The sequence below is a fragment of the Diuraphis noxia genome, unplaced genomic scaffold (assembly GCF_037042655.1).
Source record: "Diuraphis noxia isolate RWA-SAM2 unplaced genomic scaffold, SU_Dnox_SAM2 contig0001, whole genome shotgun sequence".
NCBI lineage: Eukaryota > Metazoa > Arthropoda > Insecta > Hemiptera > Aphididae > Diuraphis > Diuraphis noxia.
The window spans coordinates 20,999,696-21,022,409 of record NW_028301711.1 but is presented as its reverse complement, the minus strand read 5'-3'; the positions used below and the strand labels follow the sequence as shown (position 1 = coordinate 21,022,409).

Sequence of the window (22,714 nt, the reverse complement as noted above, 5' to 3'; positions counted from 1 at the left end):
GGGTCTTCGTCACTAGATTTTTCGTGCGCTAAAACGGTCTTCGAATTTCCAAAAATTAACACAGTTCAAACTATTCAATTTCAATTTTGAAATCTGTTCTAAGCTCGTTACTAGTCTTATGTGTTTACACCAGATCATTTTTAATAATTATTATTTTTAAATTTAATACAAGCTATTAAGAAACTGATATTTTAAATAATAATTTACAACAGTTATAAAAAACTCAATATTAGTTTATTTCAAAATGTATCTGGTGTGAACCTAGATTAAGACCTTGGCTTTAATTTTGTTTAGGTATGTTATTTCTCTAAACTAGGCTTAGAAGGTTGGAAGTCGTAAATATGGAAATACTATAACATGTTTATTGATATAATAAATAAAAGATAGATATTAAATAATTTGTTTCACAACCTGTGCTGCTCAACAATTCTAACGGCCACCATGGTTATTAATTCCAATACTACTATTCCTGGAAATGCGTCGACGGTCGCGACTTGCGGCACGAGCGATAATACGACAGCTGCCGCCCGCCTGGCTATTTTTATTAATAATTGCTTTATTCTTACAACATTTCATTTTTATATTAACCAACACTAACAGGCCTGCTGATTATTTACTATTTACTATTTAGTGACTATTATTATTAAAATCATTTCCGTCTTGAGCTTCAACGTTGAAACGTGAACATTGAAATGGATCACTCTACAATTAATATTAGTAAAAATAAGAGAGGTTTTCCATAAAAAAAAATCCAAGATAATAGGTTCACAAAGCTTGTTTAAAAGTCGATGGACAAGGTACATATTTTATTATTATATTTTTTTTAATTTTCGATTCATAGTTTTACGAAAAATGTTTGTGTAACAGTAAACAATAATTTGAATAATTACTAAATAATTTGAAAATGTTCGTGATATTTAGGTAGAGATGTGAGTTTGTATTATACAAGGTATTATACGTATGGTGTTAAATTATTTTATACAGACGGTATAAAAAAAAAATAAGGCGTTATTTTTAGTTATTACCACGGTTATATTTACGATTTATTACTATTAATTTTTTAGTAGTACCTGTAGAATGGATCTCCAATACAGTATTATTATAAAATTAAAAATATAAAATATAATTGTAATCATGTTTATTTAGCATACAGGTGTTAAAATTACTTAAATCAATTTATTGTACTATTATAATATTGTAAATTTAGGTACAATGAGATAGTATAGGTATAATATATAACTATATAAGTATTAAGTATAGTTTTCCATTTATTTTTATTTGAAAATTAAACATAAAAAAACAGATACCCTAATACCTATGTTTACTTAAACATTTAAAAAAATAAATAATATAGTTATATATTTTTTTTCTAAATTTCTTACATTAAATATAAGTACTTAGTAGGTATATAAACATTTTTATTTTAATAGCACGGACTACCTATACTACTATAGTCTATACGACCATAATTAAAATCCATTTATATTTAGTTACAAAAAATAAAAAGATTATTTTAGCGTATTACCATTTATCACTAAAATAACATAAATTATTAAGCTAGACCGTGTAGTTTAGGTAATATGTTAATATATACTATGAAGGGTGTTATAAATTGAGAAACATTATATCGAGTTTAATGCAAAGTTACACACAAATAAGTAATAAGTATACTCTAAAACCTTAATTTCTTATTCTGTTCCCTGCAGGACTAAAGAATCATATCATTATAATTTTAAGATACTTATGTTTTTTATAGAAAGAGTATACTCAATAATATCATTCAAATATCATGTCTATCATTCAAAATCAACGCATAATACTCAATATCAAACAAACCGATCAAATATTGATGACCTGATGTAGCTTATAAATATTAAATCTTATGAAATTGGCCATTGCCTTATTATATTATATTATCAACAAGAATCAGCTGGATTTGGTTAACTAGGATTTGTGTGTAGCGTGTATCGATTTATTTATTTTTTGATCCTTATATACAGGGCAATAATTTTTGTCTAATCCCTCACTCATTGGTGAGCATTGGTTAAATGCAGGGCCGTATTTAGGAATTTGACATCAAGGGGCAACAAAAAAAAATACGCCTCATTAATCATATACAAAATACAAATTTAAGTTATAAAAAAATTAGCCACCCTCTCTTACTCTGCCACTCGGGGCAACTACAGTACCCTGTAGCTCCCCCTAAATACGGCCTTGGTTAAACGTAACGTTAAGATATAAACGATGTGTTTATGATTTCATTTTTCAATGTGCAATGTAAGATATGTAAGTATGTCACTGACATAATGTAAGTACCTAACACTTGTAGAAAATTTGTTTCGTTTTGTAGAGCGTCCGAACGAACTTGGTGAAGGTAAGAAGACGTGAATACTCTATGTGTTGTGTTTCTAAAAGACATGCATGTATTTCATGAGAGGTCTATTTACTCTGATTATAATACTAATGAAGCTACACACATGATCTACCTAGCTTATTAGGTATGTTACGCACCAGCGTTACGTCATCTTAAAATTAAAATCGAAAAATATTTTATAAAATTTTATCTTGTATAATATTTAATTTTAATATTTTACATGACTTATTAAATTAAAAAGATTCAATCGTTCAGTGAATTATATCATCGTGGAGAAGAAGAAGTGAGCCCAGGAATAAATCTGGGATGGATCAAAGGCGTGACAATTCCATGTCTTTTAAGTACCTGGAGCGTGATGATTTTCTATAAGATGCCGTGGATTTTAGGACAAGCTGGAATATTGATTTCAATCATTATTATTTTTCTTTCAATGCTTATCATTCTATTTACCAATTTTTCACTGTATTTGTTTTTCTTCATATATTAGATTAATATATTTTCAGTTTCAAGTAATAAATAATAACAATGCAAACTGTTTTGGAAAATTATTCACCATATTATAGTTTTACCTACTTTAAATGTCCAAACATTAATAATCATTAAATTGAACACGACACGTTAGGATATTATAGATTATTTCCCATAAGTAATTAAATATAAAGCCAATAAAATAAATATAAATATATATAAATACACATTTATTTTAATTTTAGATTAGAACAGTTGTTATCACTGTATAGAATAGATTTCGACTACATAGATATAATTTTAAAAGAAACCACTGGTACTACAACGATGGCATATTTCAATTCTTTATTGGAATGCGCAGCTTCCAAAGGTAACACAAACTCATTGTTATATGTCAATTATCTATGATATATTATATATGTATTATATGTAAAATTATCACAAAACTATCTATACTATGAGTTTTGGCACGTGTATATTTACAAATAACAGGTTAAAAATGTTTTATATTGCACGTATTTTAGCTAATAATTCTTAATTATTTAAAAGTCTGGTCAAGGGCGGATAGGCCTATCGGGAAAATGGAAATTTCCTGGTGGGCTCCCATCCTTATTTTGGCAATGGAACCTTTTATTTCATGCAGGGGCTTTTTCAAAAATTTTCGGTTGGCCAAAAATTACCCACCCGTGATCCCAGTTATTTATGAAATTAATTAATCAACCATTCAAAAAGCAAAAATTACTTTATATAATAATTTGAATTTATTTTTCAAACAATCAGTATGATTACAAATTATAAACAGAACATATTTCTGATACGTTATTTTTAAGAGATTTAATTTAATTACATTTATTTAGTTCTGATCTTATCATCTTGTATGTATATCTTTTAAGTTTATTTTTATATAAAAGATTGATTTAAAAAAATTAATTCCAGAATGACTCCAAAAAATGATGAGGGTATCAATAATATATTATTCATGTGTTGGATAGAAACGATTACTAGAGGATTGCCACCGTGTATTAAAATCAATGGAAGTACAGAGCAAGTTCTTGCCGTCAATTCTTAAATCATTAATATATAATACAGTTACAGTGTTTGAAAAGAACGTCGTTCATGAACGCATATGTTCACACGTTCACCTTCATAGTTAGTGAACGATACGCGTACGTCGCTCATTTTTTAAAAATAGAACGTAGTAAATTATTTATAAACAAAAAATTTGATGAACTACCTGATGAACGCGTTCATTTTTTTAGTGAACGTTTCGAACACTGAATAGTGAATATATATATATATTATATATATATACTTAATATATATAGATTATACTTTATTTATGTACACAATTTCGCACTCTTAAACATTTTCTTTTTCATTAATAACTAATAGCATTGATTATAGAATAGAATTATAGAATTCTATAATCAATGCTAATATAGGTACCTACCTATTGTGCTATAACTTGTATCGATTATAGTATAACTGTTTCCAGAGTTGATATTTTCCAAGCAATTTTTCCTGGGGTGCCAGGATGATGTTACCGCGCGCAACCTAAGCACTGCTATTACTAAACAACGAGTTCTATGAATATTATTATTTTTCATTAAGTGCACCATGACCATTATTTTTACCAGTTAGTACCACTGAGATTGAATTTGTACACTTTACATAAATGTTAAGAGTCATATCTACTTTTTTTCATTGTAAATGACAATGCTATTTTGCTATTTTTGTAACAATTAAAATATAAATACTTATTAATTTCTATTATTATCTTTATAAATTTTTCATTCATTGGTTTTTGTTATTATATTTTTAAATTAATTATATATTTTATAATGCAAATAACATTTGATACCTATCGTTTTATATTGATTATTTTATTTAAATTTTAAAATGTCAGCACGTCTTGTTCAGATTTTCACTCAGTAGTCAAACTAATGTTAAAGTAACCTCATTGGAACTTCGTTTAAATTAAGTGAAAATGAAATTAAGATACCTTTTTTTATTAAACCTAATATATAAGAAAGCGTTTTGTTGAAAAAATTTAAGGCGAGTTTGACAATGGTCAATAAACACTTGAATTAATTCTGTTGGTGATTAAATCTATGAAGTTGTATCCTTGTTGGTCTGGAACTATAATTAACAAATTTGCTGGTTTCAAAAAATCAATGGTACAGAATTATTATGTGAAATATATTTTTTGTTATTTGTTCATAAAAAAAGATAGTTACAATTTAAAAAACTCTAATAAGGAAATAAATCAATAATTGTTTATACCAGTAATAATTATTAAGTAAGTGCGTCTTAAAACCAATTGTGCGCTGGTATCAAATATGTAAATGGTCGTACAGAGTCATGTGAAATAAAAAAAAAAAATAATAATGATTTCATTATTTGCAACACTGTTCAGATTTTCCCATCAACCCGTTACACCTTCTCCAAGTTTTGACCTTCCATCCGGGTCCGAGTATGTTGCACCAGTCTCCGGCTGAATGTGCATGACAGTCGAGCCAGCGACACTCAGCATCGATCGTTGTGGCTGCGACTAGCAAAACTAAAAAAAAAAAATCATGTTAAATATTGTACACTTTCATATTATCAGGCATATGCAATTTTCTATAGTTATTTTACAATTTTTTTTATAAGCATTCAAAGTTTGAATTTTGACAAAATACGTAAAAATCACAAAAATTCGCAAATTTTAGTGCTAGAAATTCAGAATTTTTTTTTTTAAACCTAAGATTTGAAAATATAATACACGATTCCTTACAGTTTGTCAATCTTTATCACAAAAAAAATGTCCACCAGAAATTCAAATTAAATTTTTATGAGCATTTGAAATTAAAATTTTAACAACATTGGATTTTCACTGGATTTCTCTTTTTTTCATGAAATTTTCACTGAATGTTTATATAGGCATTTTCTATATTTGATAAGATTTTCAATTACTGACATTTTAATTTTCAACTTTTTTAGTTTATTTTTTGTATAATATGTCAATAAAATTTTAGTGGTTTGGTCAAAAAGCTTAAAATTTAATTTAAGGCTTCCAACATACTGTTTTAATAGCAGTTGAAAAATATTAAAAATACATAGGCATGATTTTTTTTATAAGCATTTAAAGTTCAAATTTTTACTAAATACGTGAAAATTACGGCAATGTTCAAATTATCTTAGACAGCATAAATTCATAAAAATTGACAATTGTTCTTTTATTTGTTCTAAGTTTTGAAAATTTAATTCAAGATTCCTTATAAGTTTGTCTACCTTTATGGCTTTATCAAAACAAAACAAAAAAAAAATGTATACCTACCGGAATGTCAAATATTTTAATAAGTATTAATAATAATTAATAATAATCTATAATACCTATATCCTAGACAGATAAACCGTCGCCGTTCAAAATCGTTTTTCGTATACAATGATATAGTATTATTGGATTCAAATTTAATTCCATCCATTACATAGTAACCCACTTGTAACCTACTGTACAGCAAAGCGATATCCACTTTCCCGCATTTTAATAAGTTTGATTACATTGTTTTGGCTGTTTATACATTAGGTGTATTACCATCGACGTCAATGGGAGGGGGTTGGTCAGGCACTGAACCTTATACTTAAACGTTTTTAGCTCCTTCTAGTTCAAATCTAAATCCTCTCAATAAAAAAATCTTCATACGTTGAATGAGTAAAATAATCGATGCTTTTATATAATATTTTAATTTATGATACACCGATAACGGTGATAACGTGGTCAATATGGTCTAGTACCATAGGCGCACATAGGGGGGTGCTTGGGGGTGCTTAGCACTCCCAGGTTTAAAATTAGCACCGCATAAACTATTTAAAATATTTATTACATAGTCATATCTTTTGAAATATTATTATATAAATCTGTTTATGTATATCAGGATATTTTGAAAATATCAACAGTTAGTTTATCAGCAGAAATGATGGTTTTAATGAATAGTCTACCAGCCAGCTTTATATATGAAGGCATGAAAAATCAATGTTATAAAAGTTCGTTTCCAAATGTCTGTAAGCTATTGGGAATAACAATTCCAATTTCTTCGTCAACGTGTGAACGCTCCTTCTCAGCTATGCGTAGATTGAAAAATTGGTTACGCACCAATATGGGCCAAGAAAGATAGAAAGATTTACTAAGCTATCTACGCTTAGAATTGAGAGGAATCTTACCAATAAAATAGAGGGGGAAATTATAATGCAAACATTTGCAATATCAAACAGAAAATTAAATTTTGTCTAACATTAATAATTAATGATTACATGTTATTATAACTTTTAATATAATTACAAAATATTTATTTTTATTTTTAATAAAATTTATAATTATTGCAATGTAATTATTATAGTATTAGGGTGGTGTAGTGGGGGGCTTCGCTCCCCACGGGTCTGTGTACTATAAATTATTTCAGCACCCCCTAAATTCACACCCTATGTGCGCCTATGTCTAGTACGAGTTCATATACGTTAAGAATACATCAGGTCGACTATGATTCAAAAAAGACTCAATGATATGGCTACAATATTAAGTAATATATACAGATAATAATTATCTAATAAGATTATCGATATAATGAAATTTATTTCATAAAACTTTGCGCCTAAATAATGTTATAAAATAGGTATACACATTTTATAATTATTTTATTTCTTATGATTATAGGTAATGTTGACGAGTGAGAGACTTTAAGCTGAATATTATTATATACAAAATCGAAATAAGACTTAGTATATAGATAGTAATATTATAGGTATTTTAAATTATTTTAGAATTACTTTGGAGTGTTATTATTTTATCCGTTGGGTCATAAAACTTGAAAATTTTATACAAGGTTCCCCATAAGTTGATATAATAGCAGTTGGAAAATATTAAAAATACATAGGCATGTTTTTTTTTTTTATAATTATTTAAATTTAAATTTTTACTAATTGGAAATTAAAAAAATTCTTTGGTCTTTAAAAATTTATAAGATGTTTAACTTTAATAGCTAAGGATTGAAAATTAAAAAAAAAGTTACAAGTAAGTAGTTGATTCTTTTGCAAAAAAATCTAAAAACAATGCGCAAACACAGTTTTTTCTTATAATTATTTTAAGTTCAAATTTGTAATTTTTTATCTATTAAATAACCAAAATTAACAATTTTAGCTATATTATTGTAATTTAAAAATATTCGTCTGTACTTTAAATTGTATATACCTATTACCTACTATGAATGACACTGAGTGAGCCGTGTGCATAATGAATTTGATTGGATTAATTTGGAACTTATTTTATAGGTATCTACCAACATTTTTGGAATACTACTAAAGTTAAATTTTAATGACAATTAATGTAATTTATATTGTACACATCCAAACAGTACAGTATAGGAGTAATAACTCCTTTGAAATAGTGTAAAAAATTAATACAAGCATAATATTTTGATTTATACAATTACAATTTCTAAGACGCATACATTTTTTTAATACTGATTTAAATCCGTATGTTTTTATTAGTCAATAAATAAATAAAAACTTATTTTAAATTTTTTGAGTGAGTACTTAAGTAGTAGTTCTAGATTTATAATCAATTAAACGTACTTTAAAAAGTCAAGTTACAAGTCTTGTTAATTCTAAATTAAATACCGTCTAATTTTCGGGATTGCTAGTTAATTAGTAATTATCAGTCAAAATAGCAAATATAGAAATGCTTACACTTTTATTAAAAGTTATAAGTTGATACTTATGATTATATACTAACTCGATCAACTTGTTACCTATGCGTCAAAGTGGATGCGTAAGTACCTACTACCTACTTAGTATCTACAATTTGGAAAAATAAATTGATCAATCAAACATTACTTTATATTTTGTAGTTTGTACTTACCTACTGCGACGATCAACAGAAACAAAGACAAGTTGCGATTCATGTTGATGTTGTTGTTGTTTAAACGTTAACTCACAGTAAGTTGATATCGATGGTTGGAAAGTGGATTCTGTTTTCTGAAGTGTCAGACTTGTTCTTTTATAGAACAAATTTCAAAGATCGGATGATTCATACTAGATACAATAGCCAATAGGTAGTACCTATATTCCTATTACAATATTATTATACCATAATATTTTTTTACTAGATAATAATGCTAATAATGTGGTTTCTTGCATGAGGATAGACGCTCAGGAAATTCCCAATACACAATAAACGAATAGTAATCAGAATATTATATCAAAGTTATATTAGTATTTTAAAATTATTGGTTATAACCATTATTAATTAATGAGATTAAACAACTAAAGATTATTAAAAGGTCAACATAATTTATTATGGGGTTTTCTAATATTTTTTTTTTTCCCATTATCAAGCAATATTATTAGCATTTTATTCTGATTGTACAATAAACATTGTACATAATAATATTATATACGTTTAGCATGACGTAAATTATAAATGTAATGTATTTCAATACTTATTATTAATTTTATTGAAATAAAAATAATACACACAAAATACATGTATAATATCATAATAATATAGTTTCTTAATAACTACTTGTTAATTATTGGTGAATTTTTTTAAAATGTATCGATCTTATATATATATCTTACAATGGTATGTGTTAATGTGTATACATTTTTCGTAGATGTTTACATGAGTTTATAGTAAAAAAAAAATGTTACGATTTTCAACACAACAACTTTTATAATTGATAATATAATCTAGTTAGTACTTTTTTAATATCAATGGGAATCAAAAAATTTGAAGAAAATTCAAAACCTGGAGTTTTACGGATGTTACATTTTTTCACAAAATCGATTTTTTTAAATTTTAGATTGTGAGCGGAGCGATGAATGTGTTAAATTTACAATGATGAGTGTTTTTTATTTATTTATTTTTTGTGTCTGTGTACACGATAATTTTTTGAAATAATGCTTTGATATTCAACTTAAGTAGCTTTTCCCGGTGGTACATTGGGGAGGCCAAATTTTTAAATTCCCAGTAGTTTTCAAAAGCACTAGGAAAAACAAAAACAAAAATGAAGGAAAAGCGGGAATTCGTACGCAAAATCAATTTTTGAGAAAATCGAGTTTTGAATTTTTGATATTGGTGTAACTCTAAAATAAGTTACTGTATACAGATGTCATTTTTACTGAATGTTTATGTTGGCATGCTCTATACTTGGTAAAATTTTCAAATATTTTTGAGTTATTTATAGACATTTGAAATTTTTAATCCTTTTAGTTAATTTTTAGATTCTGAACGAAGTGATGAATGTATTGATTTTACAATGATGTATGTTTTTTTTTTGTCTGTGTACAGCATAACTAGTCGAAATAATGCTTCAATTTCAAACTTCGGGGGTGGTTTTCAATGTAAAAGTGAATATCCTTGGTGCACTAAAGATATCAAAAGTAAACATTTTCCAATAGTTTTCAAAAAAATAACAATCGGGTGTTTAGACAGTGCTCACATAAATAATAAAAACACAAATACCAACAAAGCTAACTTAAATTAGTTTAAATAGTGTGTTGCGGTTGGCTTGTTTATTTACATTGCTAAAACCTATTTAATTATTATACTATGTCTATTATTATTCAAAATACGTATTAATCGTTTTTTTTTTTTTTTTTTTAATTTTAGGCATGATTATTATTATTTCAGAATGTAGTACCTAAGTATTTAGATTTGTAACATATACAAATATTATTAAACTCAGATTAAGTAATGTTGATTTACACCTAAAGGTGTGATTCATAATGAGATTGAACTTATTCCTTCAAGTGAATATATATGTTACCGGAAATGTTGACATTTAGGAAATGATGACAATTCCTAATAACGGAAGGAAATGATATCATTGCCTAGTTCATGTTATCATTTCCTAACGATATCAGGCAAAGATGCCATATATATTTTTCTTAGATATTTTAATTTAATCTGTCACAATTATTAATTACCCGCTATTACACTTATAAATTAATAATCAATGATCAATAATTAATAAAAAATTAGATATTTTTTTTTTAATCACTTTATTAAATTCAATTCGCATTTTATTCAAATCCATTTTAACGAAATAATACGTACTGCACTAAGAAGATAGGCACACACTACTAAGTGGACCGTGTTGTATGGACAGGTAGAGACACTTTTAATAAAACACGTAAATGGTACGTTAAGTGGACCACAATAAAAAATTCAGTCAAAAAATTTTTTACTTTTTTCATTTTTTCTTATATCCGGACTCAAAGGGTTAAACATATTATCAACCATTTTAACGATATCAGTTATTACCCACCTGATATTTTTAATAGAACACGGACAATATTGACAGTAATGGCAGTAAAATGGTTTTTAGCATCTCACCGTTCCGAGTTAGTTAATAGTTATCATTATAATAGTTTTACATTATTGTAAAGCCACATGACCTGCAACATCATAGTCACCAATGACTTTGTGTAAGAAACTGATACGTGATAACTAGGGCTCGAATCTTTATGCACTTAAAACTACTCTAATATAAATAAATAAAATTATAAAATATGTATTTTTAGCCAACAAAAACACAAAAATATGTAAAATAAAAATAGTATTATTTGATTCAGTAAAATATGAATTAAATTTGTACCTAGGTTAGCATTAAATTGAATAAATAGAAAAAAATATGCAATTTCATAAACATCCGAGCCCTAGTGATAACATTGCCTAAAAAAGTGTGGAAATTATGACAATTCCTAGGCGATGATATCATTTCCTTACGCTATTAGGAATTCTCATCATTTCCTAGGAACTGTCATCATTTCCTAAATTGTCAACATTTCCGGTAACATATATAATTCATGTAAATTATAGTGTTATGTGAGAAGTTCCGATGCATGTGTCTGGAATTTAAGAAATTTTCATAACAAGGGTTGTGTAACATTAACAATCCAAAAAGTAAAGCACAGGCAATAATTCAACACAGTATCAAGAAGAAAAAGCGGGTAAGTCGTGGATGTCGCTCTGCTGTACAGTAGGTTACAACTCGGTTACTGTAATGGATGGAATTAAATTTGAATCCAATGATATTATATCATTGTATACGAAAAACGATTCTGAGCGAAGACGGTTTATCTGTCTAGGATATATTATAGATTATAAAAAATGTTCAAATCTTAGATTAAATTTTTCCTATAATGATGCTTCGAGTTTTCTCTATAGCTACTTGAAGGAAAACTTATGGAAAACTTAGTGTTGTATTTTTAATCCTTAGTTATAAACGCAAAAAATTTTATGATTTTTCAACTTCAAAATTACTTGCAAATTTTCGCGTTTTCGACAGATTTCGTAAAATTTTGGACTGTAAACGCCTATTAAAAAAAATTGTGACTAACGATTTTCAATTTTTTTTAGCTAAAATTATAACAACTCATAAGGAATCTTGTATTAAATTTGCATGGTTTTTTGGTTGCCCAACATTTTTTTACCGACACTTCAAAAAAAAATTATCAAAAAAATCGAAAATTTCAGTGGTCTATAAATAACTAAAAAAAAGTCGAAATTAAACTGTATATAGATATCACTAACATTAACATTTGGTGAAAATTTCAAGTATTTACAGTGATTAGTTTTTGAATTACAACCATATAAAAATATCGATTTGGTCGAAAACTGGTTTTGCATAAAAATTCCCGTTTTTCTGTCATTTTTTTTTTGTTTTTCTCGATTTTTTTGAAAACTGTTGGAAAATGTTTACTTTTGACCTCTATAATGCTCCAAGGATCTTCAATTTTACATCGGAAACCACCCCCAAAGTTTGAAATCAAAGCATTATTTCGACTAGTTATGCTGTACACAGACACAAAAAAACACACATCATTGTAAAATCAATACATTCATCACTTCGTTCAGAATCTAAAAAGTGGGTAAGTTGTGGATGTTGATCTGCTGTACAGTAGGTTACTGTAATGGATGGAATTAAATTTGAATCCAATGATATTATGTCATTTTATAAGAAAAACGATTTGGGGCGGAGACGGTTTATCTATCTATAGGATATATTATAGATTATTAAAAATTTTCAAATCTTAGATTTAAAAAGAACATTTTTTATGAATTTCTAGTTTAAAATAATTTGCGAATTGTTGTGATTTTTACTTATGTTGTGTAAATTCAAACTTTGTATGCTTATAAAAAAAATTGGGACTGCATATTTCTTTTGTTTTTCAACTGCCATTGTAAAAATATGTTAGAAGCCTTGTTTTAAATTCTCAAATCAGTCAAATCTTAGATTTAAAAAGAAAAACTTTTATGAATTTCTATCTAAGATAATTTGAACATTGCTGTAATATTTATGTAGTTAATCAAAATTTGAACTTTAAATGCTTATAAAAAAAAAAAAATCATGCCTAATGTATTTTTAATATTTTTCATCTGCTATTGTAACAATGTGTCAAGAGCCTTGTATTAAATTTTCAAGCATTTCTACTCAACAAATAAAATTTTATCGATATTTATAGAAAGAAAAATTAAAAAGTTGAAAAACTAAAATGTGAGTAAACAGTTTAAAACAAATCTAAATATTTTGAAAATTGTATCATATTATATAGAAAATGCCTATATAAATATTCAGTGAAAATTTCAAGGATCTGCGGTCTTTTGTTTTGGAGTTACACCAATATAAGAAAATCGCTAAATGTGAAATCCAGTTAAAATCCAATGTTGTAAAAATTTCAATTTCAATTGCTCATAAAAATTTAATTTGAATTTCTGGTGGATATTTTTTTTTTGTGATAAAGATTGAAAAACTATAAGGAATCTTGTATTATATTTTCAAATCTTAGGCTTAAAAAGAAAATTTTTTCTGAATTTCTAGCACTAAAATTTCGAAAACTGATTGTGCGTAAAATTTCCTGTTTTTCCTAAATTTTAAAAATATTAGGGATCAATTTTACTGCCCCAAAATATGATGACAGACACAAAAATTAAATAAAAAAACACACATCATGGGAAATTCAAAACATTCCTCACCCCGCTCAAAATCTAATATTAAAAATAAATTTTCACAATTTTTTTTTATAATCATTTAAAATTTGATTTTCAACAGAATACTTGAAAATTACGAAAATTTGCAATTTTTTTCAGTTAAATTTTGTAAAAATTTATCTTTTTAAAACTAAGGTTTGATAATCCAACAAGATTGTTCATGCGTTTGTCTACTTTTATCTAATAAAAAATATCTACGGGAAAATCAAATTAAATTTTAATGAGCATTTGAAGTACAACATTAGATATTCCTCAATTTCTCTTGTACCGATATTCTTGTTTTGTTGTTTTTCAAAAATGAATAACTGTAGAAACTTGAAATTTACTCCATAATTTAGTTTTTATTAATTCCAATATTTGATAACATTTTCAAGATATTTCAACAACTTTTAAGTAATTCATAGACATTTTTAATTTTAAGTTTTGTATTCTATAAATTTCGATAAAGTTTTATTCATTGGGTGAAAGAAAAGAATTTGAAAATTTAACACAAGCTTTCCCATAAGTTGATATATAGTAGCAGTTGGAAAATATTAAAAATACACAGGCACGTTTTTTTTTTTTTTTTTATAAAATCATTTAAATTTCAAATTTGACAAAATGTATTTAATTGAAAATTTACAAATTCTTCAGTTGTTAAAAATGTATATAACGTTAAAATTGTATAGCTAAGGATTGAAGATATAAAACAAGGTTCCACGTAAGTATTTAATTCTGTACCGAAAAAATCTAAAAACTATATATACACAGTTTTTTTTTACAATTTTTATAAGTTAAAAGTTTGGATGAAATTACATACTAAATACTAAATAGCCAAGAATAACAATTTTAGTTATATTGCTGTAATTTAAAAATATTATTCGTTGGTACTTGACATTTATAGAGTATACTTTAATACTTTATATTCTGATTTTAATAGGTTATGCCTTAAAGAGTACTAAATATACGAAATAACAAAACTAACAAATTTAATATAATTCTAGCTAGACAGCTTAAAATATGTGGTCTCGTGTCAACAAAATAATATCGGCCATATTAATATTTTATAATCAAGAGATTAATGAGATGGAAAAATAAACATAATTTATATTCGTCGAACTTGACAGGCCACCATACCCACAAATAAAATATGAACCATTCACTCTAATATTAAAATGTAACATTAAATTCTAAACGTACAATTCACTATTTTTCGGTTATTTCGGTATCCTATTATTTCTATAGAGGTACACGTCATTTCAAAACATTTTATTATTTATTAATATAATTATATTAATATGTACAAGCGGTTCCATGCCATATAGCATACGCCGGAAAAATCCAACCGTCCATAATAAATACAACTGCTCACAATAAGCAATAAACTAATAATGTGGGTTCAATTCAAGCATGACGGTGTAATAATATAATTTATAAAAAACCATATATTTACGATTAGTACGAACTGCGGGCATCATTATACAGTATATAAATATAATATTAAAAGCGTACCAGAACTTAATGATTATTGAATTCCATCATTATAAATTTATAAACACAAATATTTTAAATTGTATACGTACATCGTAATTTGTGATGTCGGCCCAATACTCTCTCTAGCCTGCGCTCAATATAGACTAAACGCATTTACGCAGAATTTTTCTATGTTTTTATTAATCTCAGAGTAAAACCACCAGTTATAAAAAAAATAGAGAATAATATTTTTAATGCGGCCCTCACACGATCAATATTACTGACACTATGAATATTGACAGTATTTACTTTACTGACAGTATAGTCCTCAAACGGTCATTACAAATTACAGTCAATACTCAGTATTTTTTACTTTCACAGTAGTTCAGATCGATTGTTGTCTATTGATATTGTATATTGTCGTTAATTTTTTTCAATTCTTTCCGAAAATTGCTTCTTAATGTATTAATTTTTTTTTTACATCTTCAATTGTAGAGTCATTTTTCAAATGTTTATAATAAACTAAGAGTTTTTTATAGGCAGAATTTTTTTTATCTCTATTGGAGTACTCTTTACAACGAACATCCCACAATTCGGGCAATTGTTTGTACTTTAAAATAAAATCACGCAAAATGGACCGATCGCGGCATTCGCGGGTTGTGATTTCACTTCCGTCATCCATCGCTGCGATGTCAATACTGACGAAGTGTCAATATCGACCTCACACTATCAATATTATCATCAGTAAACAAATACTGACGACTCGATATCCGAATTTTTCATCAGTCATCAGTATCGTTTTTCCATACTGACAGTACATCAGTACTCACATTACACGATCAATAATACTGTCAGTATCAAAAATACTGTCAGTAAAATTGATCGTGTGAGGGCCGCTTAAGGGAATGACAAGATGGCGTAGAACATAGTTTTCCACATTCATACTCGCGTTTTTTGTCATCGGCTTGAATTGAGTGAACAATACGACGGATTGTTGTCGCAGTGACCAAAATAAAATTATATTATATAGACATATAGTAATGTTATTTGTATATAGCTATTAGATGCACGGCGCGGCGTGTCGGTGGTCGGTTATGTTGACATTTCGAATCGCTCTTATTGATTATTTATTTGATTAGTTATTTGATTAGTTCAGACTTTCATTGAAACTCGGCTCAGTTGGCTCACTATGCTCACAGTTCTCTGTGCCTATCAAGCGATCAATATGACGATGATTTTTATAGACGATATCCAAATTATGAAGAAATGATAGTTTATTTCAACAAAGGTATAATTTTATAATAGTGTACCTTCAAGAGTGTGTGTATGTATGTTCATGAAGCTGAGTGGCGTGAAGGCAGGGGCGTATTTATGGGGGTGGCTGAGGGGGCTTGAGCCCCCCCCCCCCCGAAATCCAGGAATTATTTATGAAGTCTACGTATTATGCCCTATCAGATGTAATTTTTCTAACTCATATAGGCTGAATTGGGAATTTCAGTTGGAGAAAAAACCACAGCCCCCTCCCCCAAAAAAAAATAAAATCCTAATACGCCCCTGCGTGAAGGTGCTCATAACGCTCAGGTCTTAGTGGTTATGGTACATCTGAAAAAAGGCTTTCTTATAATATAATGATGTCACTCCTATTTAGTCCTTTGTTTTGGCAGCTTGCGTATTAAATTTACAGTAGAGAGTTGTAGAAAAATCGTATTTGCCGATTTGGAAGGTCTACCGGTTCAAATACGTGCTTTACTAACACCTACCGGTCAGATCTGTCAAATCTAACTACATAATATTTTACATTTTTTTTTTCAGATAAAACCATTTTATTATAATAAATATTAAATATTAATGATGGTTGAACTATAATCGGGTTTTTTTTTTGTACACATTATCGTACATCAACGTAACCTAACCGATCTTAAAAATGATTTGGTTGTAAATTGATTAACGCCACCAAACATAAAAGCGAGTCATGCTAAGAAACGATAATTTTAACCGGCCCATAGTATGACGCATCTAAATTATTGGTGTCTATTTTTATCGATTTAGGTAGGTAATAGTTTAGTACCTACTATTATCAAAGAAGTGTTGTTTTCTATATTTCCCGATGTACTTATCGGCATTATAATATTTTTAATTGTAACAGTGACATTTGCATCACACGGCGATCATTTAAAAATGATAAAACTTATGAAAAATTATTTTCATAGCTCAATCGGATTTTAAAACATAGCTTTACATATTGAAAGACAACAATCTAATAACATAGGTAGGTACTATTAAAATGATGAAAAAAAAACTGGAAATTTGATGGACATTATGCTATTTTTAACTTGTATTAGCTGGTAAAATATAAGATTTATAAAAAATTTACGCAAGACTAGTTTTTATTGGCAGTAGTTGGACAGAAAAGAAATGCCAGTAACTGAATACTGTAAAAACAATATTTAGTGTTTGCTATTTGGCTATTTGGTACCCACAATAAATTAATAATTTTGAGTTTTTGTTTCCATTAGATTTACATCAAAATTTGATTTCAAAATCATTTAATGATATTATTGACTACAAATAATAACTTACTTTTGTTTTATCCAGTATTTCACCGGTTCATCTATATAGAATAATATCTATTTAGACGTTAGTTTTTATAAAAAAATATGGATTGATTAATATGAAAAAAAATAAAAATGTTTTTAGTGTAACTATAATTGTATATATATATATTACTTTTAATTCAGTATTATTTTTATATTTTGTTATCTGTTTTTGTTAGGATTTACTACACATATTTAGTTTTTAGTTTTTATCTAATATGTTTTCTTTATATAAATTGTAAAAGGGTATATACCCGTTGATATACAACATAAATAAATAAATAAATGCTAAATGCATTATATTTGTTGTTAAATTTATGTTGTCTTGGATTATTTTGGAGGTACTGGTCTGTTATCCCCCCACTAATCATAGGCGTAGCATGGTTGATTTTTTTGAGGGGGCTATAGCCTTTTTTTCCTCGTAGAATCAATGATGCTGCTGGAACTTCTTGTGAATTATTTCAGCGAAGGGGCTAGGTCTATAATTTGGCTACAAACATATATAAGTACTAACAATTTAACTAAAGAAAAATTTAAAGGAATAAAATATAAAAAGAACTAAATAAGCATATATTTAAGTTTAATATAAATAAATAAAATACCATATATCATATTATCAAATGCATATTTTATAATTGAATTAAGTGTAAAAAAAAAACATTTTAAATAGGAAATTATTACCTACAGTATCAAGTTTAAACGTCTACTTTTTTGCGCAAATATATTAAGAACATCTTCAGAATTAATAATATTAGCTAAGTCCCTTTCAATATGAAGTAATGATAGATTTTCAAATCTATCATAAGTCATAGAATTTCTAAGCCATGTTTTTATTCGCCGCATTACTGAAAACGATCTTTCGCATGACGCAGAACTTACTGGAATAGTAAGTGCTACTTGTAATAGTTTATATAAATTTGGAAAAACTTTTTTGTTAATTTCTGATACAATAGAATCTATATCAAAATTATCTTTATCAATACAATTCTTCATAATTAGCATTTCAGCTTTAAGTTGGTCCTTATCAATACATAAAGCTTTCTAAAAACAAAACCTTATATTAACATAAATATTATATATTTTTATACATTTTACTAACCTCGTAATGCTCAATAAAATATAAACTTTCAGGATATTTTAACTTTATAAAGTTATCAATACTAAGTCCCATTTTCAAGCTTTCTGTTGAAAATCTGCTTCTCAAACCAGATATAACACAGTCAAGTATCCTAAAATAACCATTAATTTTCCAGTATTCAAACTGTGTGTCTTCATCACTCATTCCTTCATCCATATTATCAACAGAACATTCAGCACCAGTAGTATTACTAACAAAATAGTTTTGTTTAATGTGTTTAATGTGTTGTTTCTCTACGATGGCGATAACATTATATTAGTCTAATGATGATTATTAGCTATATTCATAAATCACACTAAGTGGAAATTCAGTGTATATCATATTTTAATATATAAATAACATAATATTATAACAAAATATTATTATTGCTAATGATATCGATGTAATATAATGTATAAATAACTGAATAATTTAAAATTTGAATTATCAATTAAAATATTCTTTGGAAATAAAAATAAAAATAAATAATAGAACAATTATTCTTCAGTTCTCATAGTACATGGACCATGGACGTATAAAATAGTTCATTTTTACACAAGGGGCTAAGAAGAATTTTAGGGAGGCTTAACAAAATTTGGGGGGGGGGGGGCTATAGCCGTTAGATGTACGGCATTATTGGTGTGAAAAATACCCAAAATTGCACTTAAAAATTGCAATAAAAAATATTTTGTACCAAAAAAATAAAAATAAAATATATTAACAAATTATTTTATGAAATGGATTAAGCCATTTTATTAAGTAATATTATAAAGTTTTATTAGATAACCTTTAAACGAGTAGATAATAAAAAAGATTCAAATTCAAATTCTCAATCAAAATTATAATAGGTATAATAAATATACCTAACTTACTGTAGTATAAAACTGAGATCAGAGCTAAGGTAACGGTAAGGTTACCTACATAATAATATAACATGTAGATATTAATCATATATATACATTATAAATTCTTAAAAAAACTTTTCATTGTTTGTGTAGTGGTATTTTATTTTTTACAGTAGAATAGGTACTTAATTAATTTTAAATTTATAATAAATAGATAAAGTTGTCTATAATAATTAAAAACATTAATTTTTAATTTTGGTTGATAATAAAAGGTAGTACAGATAAATGCTGTGAACAATAAATGTTAATTGATTTATTGTGTATAATTAAATAAATATACATATATTAACAATCAATGTAATGATTTAAAGTAGTTATATATTAATTAGGTAGCTAATATTAAGCTTTTACTGCCAAAGAAAAAAATGTAGGAGCTATGTTAACTTTTAGTAATATGAAGGTACCACAAATGCTCATAAAAATCATAATATAAAAACATACATGTTCAAAATGCATATATTAATTAATAATGCAGATCATAAAAAACAATTATTTTAAACTTTTTAAAGTTTAATATAAGCGAGTAAACAATATACAGGTAACAGGTTACCTACCTTCAAATGTTTCAATCAGCATCCCTATATTATTGGCCATATTCCATTCATGTAATATTTTTTTTGTGAATTTGTCTATCATGGTCTATACATACAAAATAATAAATTATACCTATTCTCTATTTTTATTGTCTAGTTAGTAGTTGCTATCAGTTATTATAATAAAGTGACTTATATTGTAGATCCATATCAACTCATCTCTTGAATAATTAATCCTAAATAGTATTCATATCCCTTTGTAGTAAAACTATTGTATATATTACTTAATTAAACATAAATATTTTTAAGTTGGTCGTAGGTGAATAGGTGGGTAGGTATGTAAAATATTTGTACAGCTTATTTTAGAACAAGTATCAAAAATCAGATCAATTAAATAAATGTTATTTTCTAAAAAAACGATGGTTAAATTATGAATAGATGGTTATCTGTATTTACTTCATAATAACTCTTTCAATACCTACCATTCAAAATCGAAAGGAAATTAAAATTAAAATTATCAACAAATTAGGTTATTAATTTATTATGTTATTTTAATACCTATAACATTTAATATTTAAATCTTAACAATGAATATACAATATGTATATCCTATACAATTTTTTTTAAATAGTAAGCATAATTACTTATTTAACATTGAAATTGAAAATTCACAATAATTTAAAATAGGGGTAATCGTAATAACATAGTACTAATAATAAAGTACGCCACTGTCCACTGCTATAGACTTTTTGATGCTCGAACTACTAATTTTTTCCGCTCCCATCCATGCAATATCAACCTTTCAGTGGCAAAAAGACATTGAATTAATTTTTTAACAAATTAATATGTTAGGAATTGACAAGAAGTTTTACATTTGATAAAAATAGTATACTATAAAATAAGTGACAATAGTTGTCACTGACAACACTAATGTCTAATATATATAGAACTTTTTTTAAAATGTCGGGGGGTGTCAAGACATGGAGGACACCCCCCAAAATACGCCACTGAACCTATTGCGCCATAGAATATTTGTATAAGTAAAATTTATAAAAGAATACAGTAACGTATATCATTAATAATACTCATTATAAAAAAAAAAATCACAATTAAAGTATCCGAAATATTTATAACTGGTCATAAAAATATGACAAAATTTAAATGTACAAAAATCTAACAATAAATCAAATATAAGTACATTTTTATGGCGGAAATGCGGAATTTTATACAAGCAAAGTTATTAATTATATCATTGGTTATAAATATTTATAGTATAGTATCTTTATGATAAATTTTTCTGTAATTTTCCTTTTCAGTGTTGAGAAAAAAAATGCCAAAAGTGTTAAAACGATCCTGTTAATCGCAATAACGATTTTTAATCCTTTTTAATATTGAGAAGGACCTTTAATCAGAACAGTTTGAGAGATTGGAAAATGGTACAACCAATTTAATAAGAATTTGGATATAAAATTCCTATAAAAATTGTCGATGTACATATATTGTGTGGATATTCGATATGATGATAATTTTAAATTTCTGTAATAAGAACAACATAAAAGAAACCTATTTCAATTTCAAGCCGTAGCTATTAAAATTGAAAATAATTGTATGAATATTGTTAACTACAATATAATTGTGTTTTTTTGACGAACTGTGTCAAAATTTGAACTTTTAAACTTTTTGATCGGGAAAAATGTTTGCCACTAAGTCTAAAATTATTAACAAGAAACTAAGGAGCACAGTTTTTCCACAAATTCGAATTATTCAATTAGTTTTTCATTGTAGATACCTACCTATAAAGTCCTATACCTATAAGCTAATATGATCAGTGAAAAACTACACTAACATAGTAACATGTTATACATTGGTTTTAAATGTTTTGATTAATGATTTATGAAAATCTTTGGCAAAACATTGTAATATAAGAATTATTTACACTTTTTCATCTGACCTAATTTTTTTACGATTTTCTGATGCCAAAGGATCTCTTGAGTTTTCTATTATTAGGTATTTATAAAATACAGTAATTATTTCATATTGTTAAGAGCTATACAATTAATGGCTTTAAAAGGGGTTAAAATCTAAAGTAATAGTATACCTAATGTCCTAATAGATGAAATTTTAAATTTCTGTCGGCGAACGGTGTCGGCGAGATGTCCGTCGTCGAAACGGATGGTGTCGAGTCGGGTGGCGGTTTTATGGCGGAAAACTTTTTGAAATAATGAGTGTTGTGTTAAGA

The 22,714-nt window shown here is 26.8% G+C and overlaps 1 protein-coding gene and 1 long non-coding RNA gene across 2 annotated transcripts; one reads left to right on the top strand and one right to left on the bottom strand.

Annotated features, from left to right (window-relative positions):
* The first annotated feature begins 571 nt into the window (after nt 1-571).
* Nucleotides 572-2,829, top strand: LOC149060308 (uncharacterized). The gene is made up of 3 exons (XR_016189718.1): nt 572-797; nt 2,351-2,498; nt 2,616-2,829. It is a non-coding gene; the product is annotated as an uncharacterized LOC149060308 (long non-coding RNA).
* A 2,198-nt stretch (nt 2,830-5,027) lies between these two features.
* Nucleotides 5,028-8,898, bottom strand: LOC149060307 (uncharacterized). The gene is made up of 2 exons (XM_089216021.1): nt 8,739-8,898; nt 5,028-5,402 (listed from the first exon to the last, which is right to left on the bottom strand). Exons 1-2 carry the CDS (start codon nt 8,779-8,781, stop codon nt 5,239-5,241), a joined length of 207 nt encoding a protein of 68 aa, XP_089072147.1. The 5' UTR covers nt 8,782-8,898; the 3' UTR covers nt 5,028-5,238.
* Between the last annotated feature and the right edge of the window lie 13,816 nt (nt 8,899-22,714).

Bases quoted from the DNA above. Each gene is read 5' to 3' on its own strand.
- LOC149060307 (XM_089216021.1), bottom strand. From the start codon at position 8,781: ATGAATCGCAACTTGTCTTTGTTTCTGTTGATCGTCGCAGTAG. The intron at 5,403-8,738 runs GTAAGTACAAAC...TTTTTTTTTTAG, and splicing joins TCTGTTGATCGTCGCAGTAG to TTTTGCTAGTCGCAGCCACA.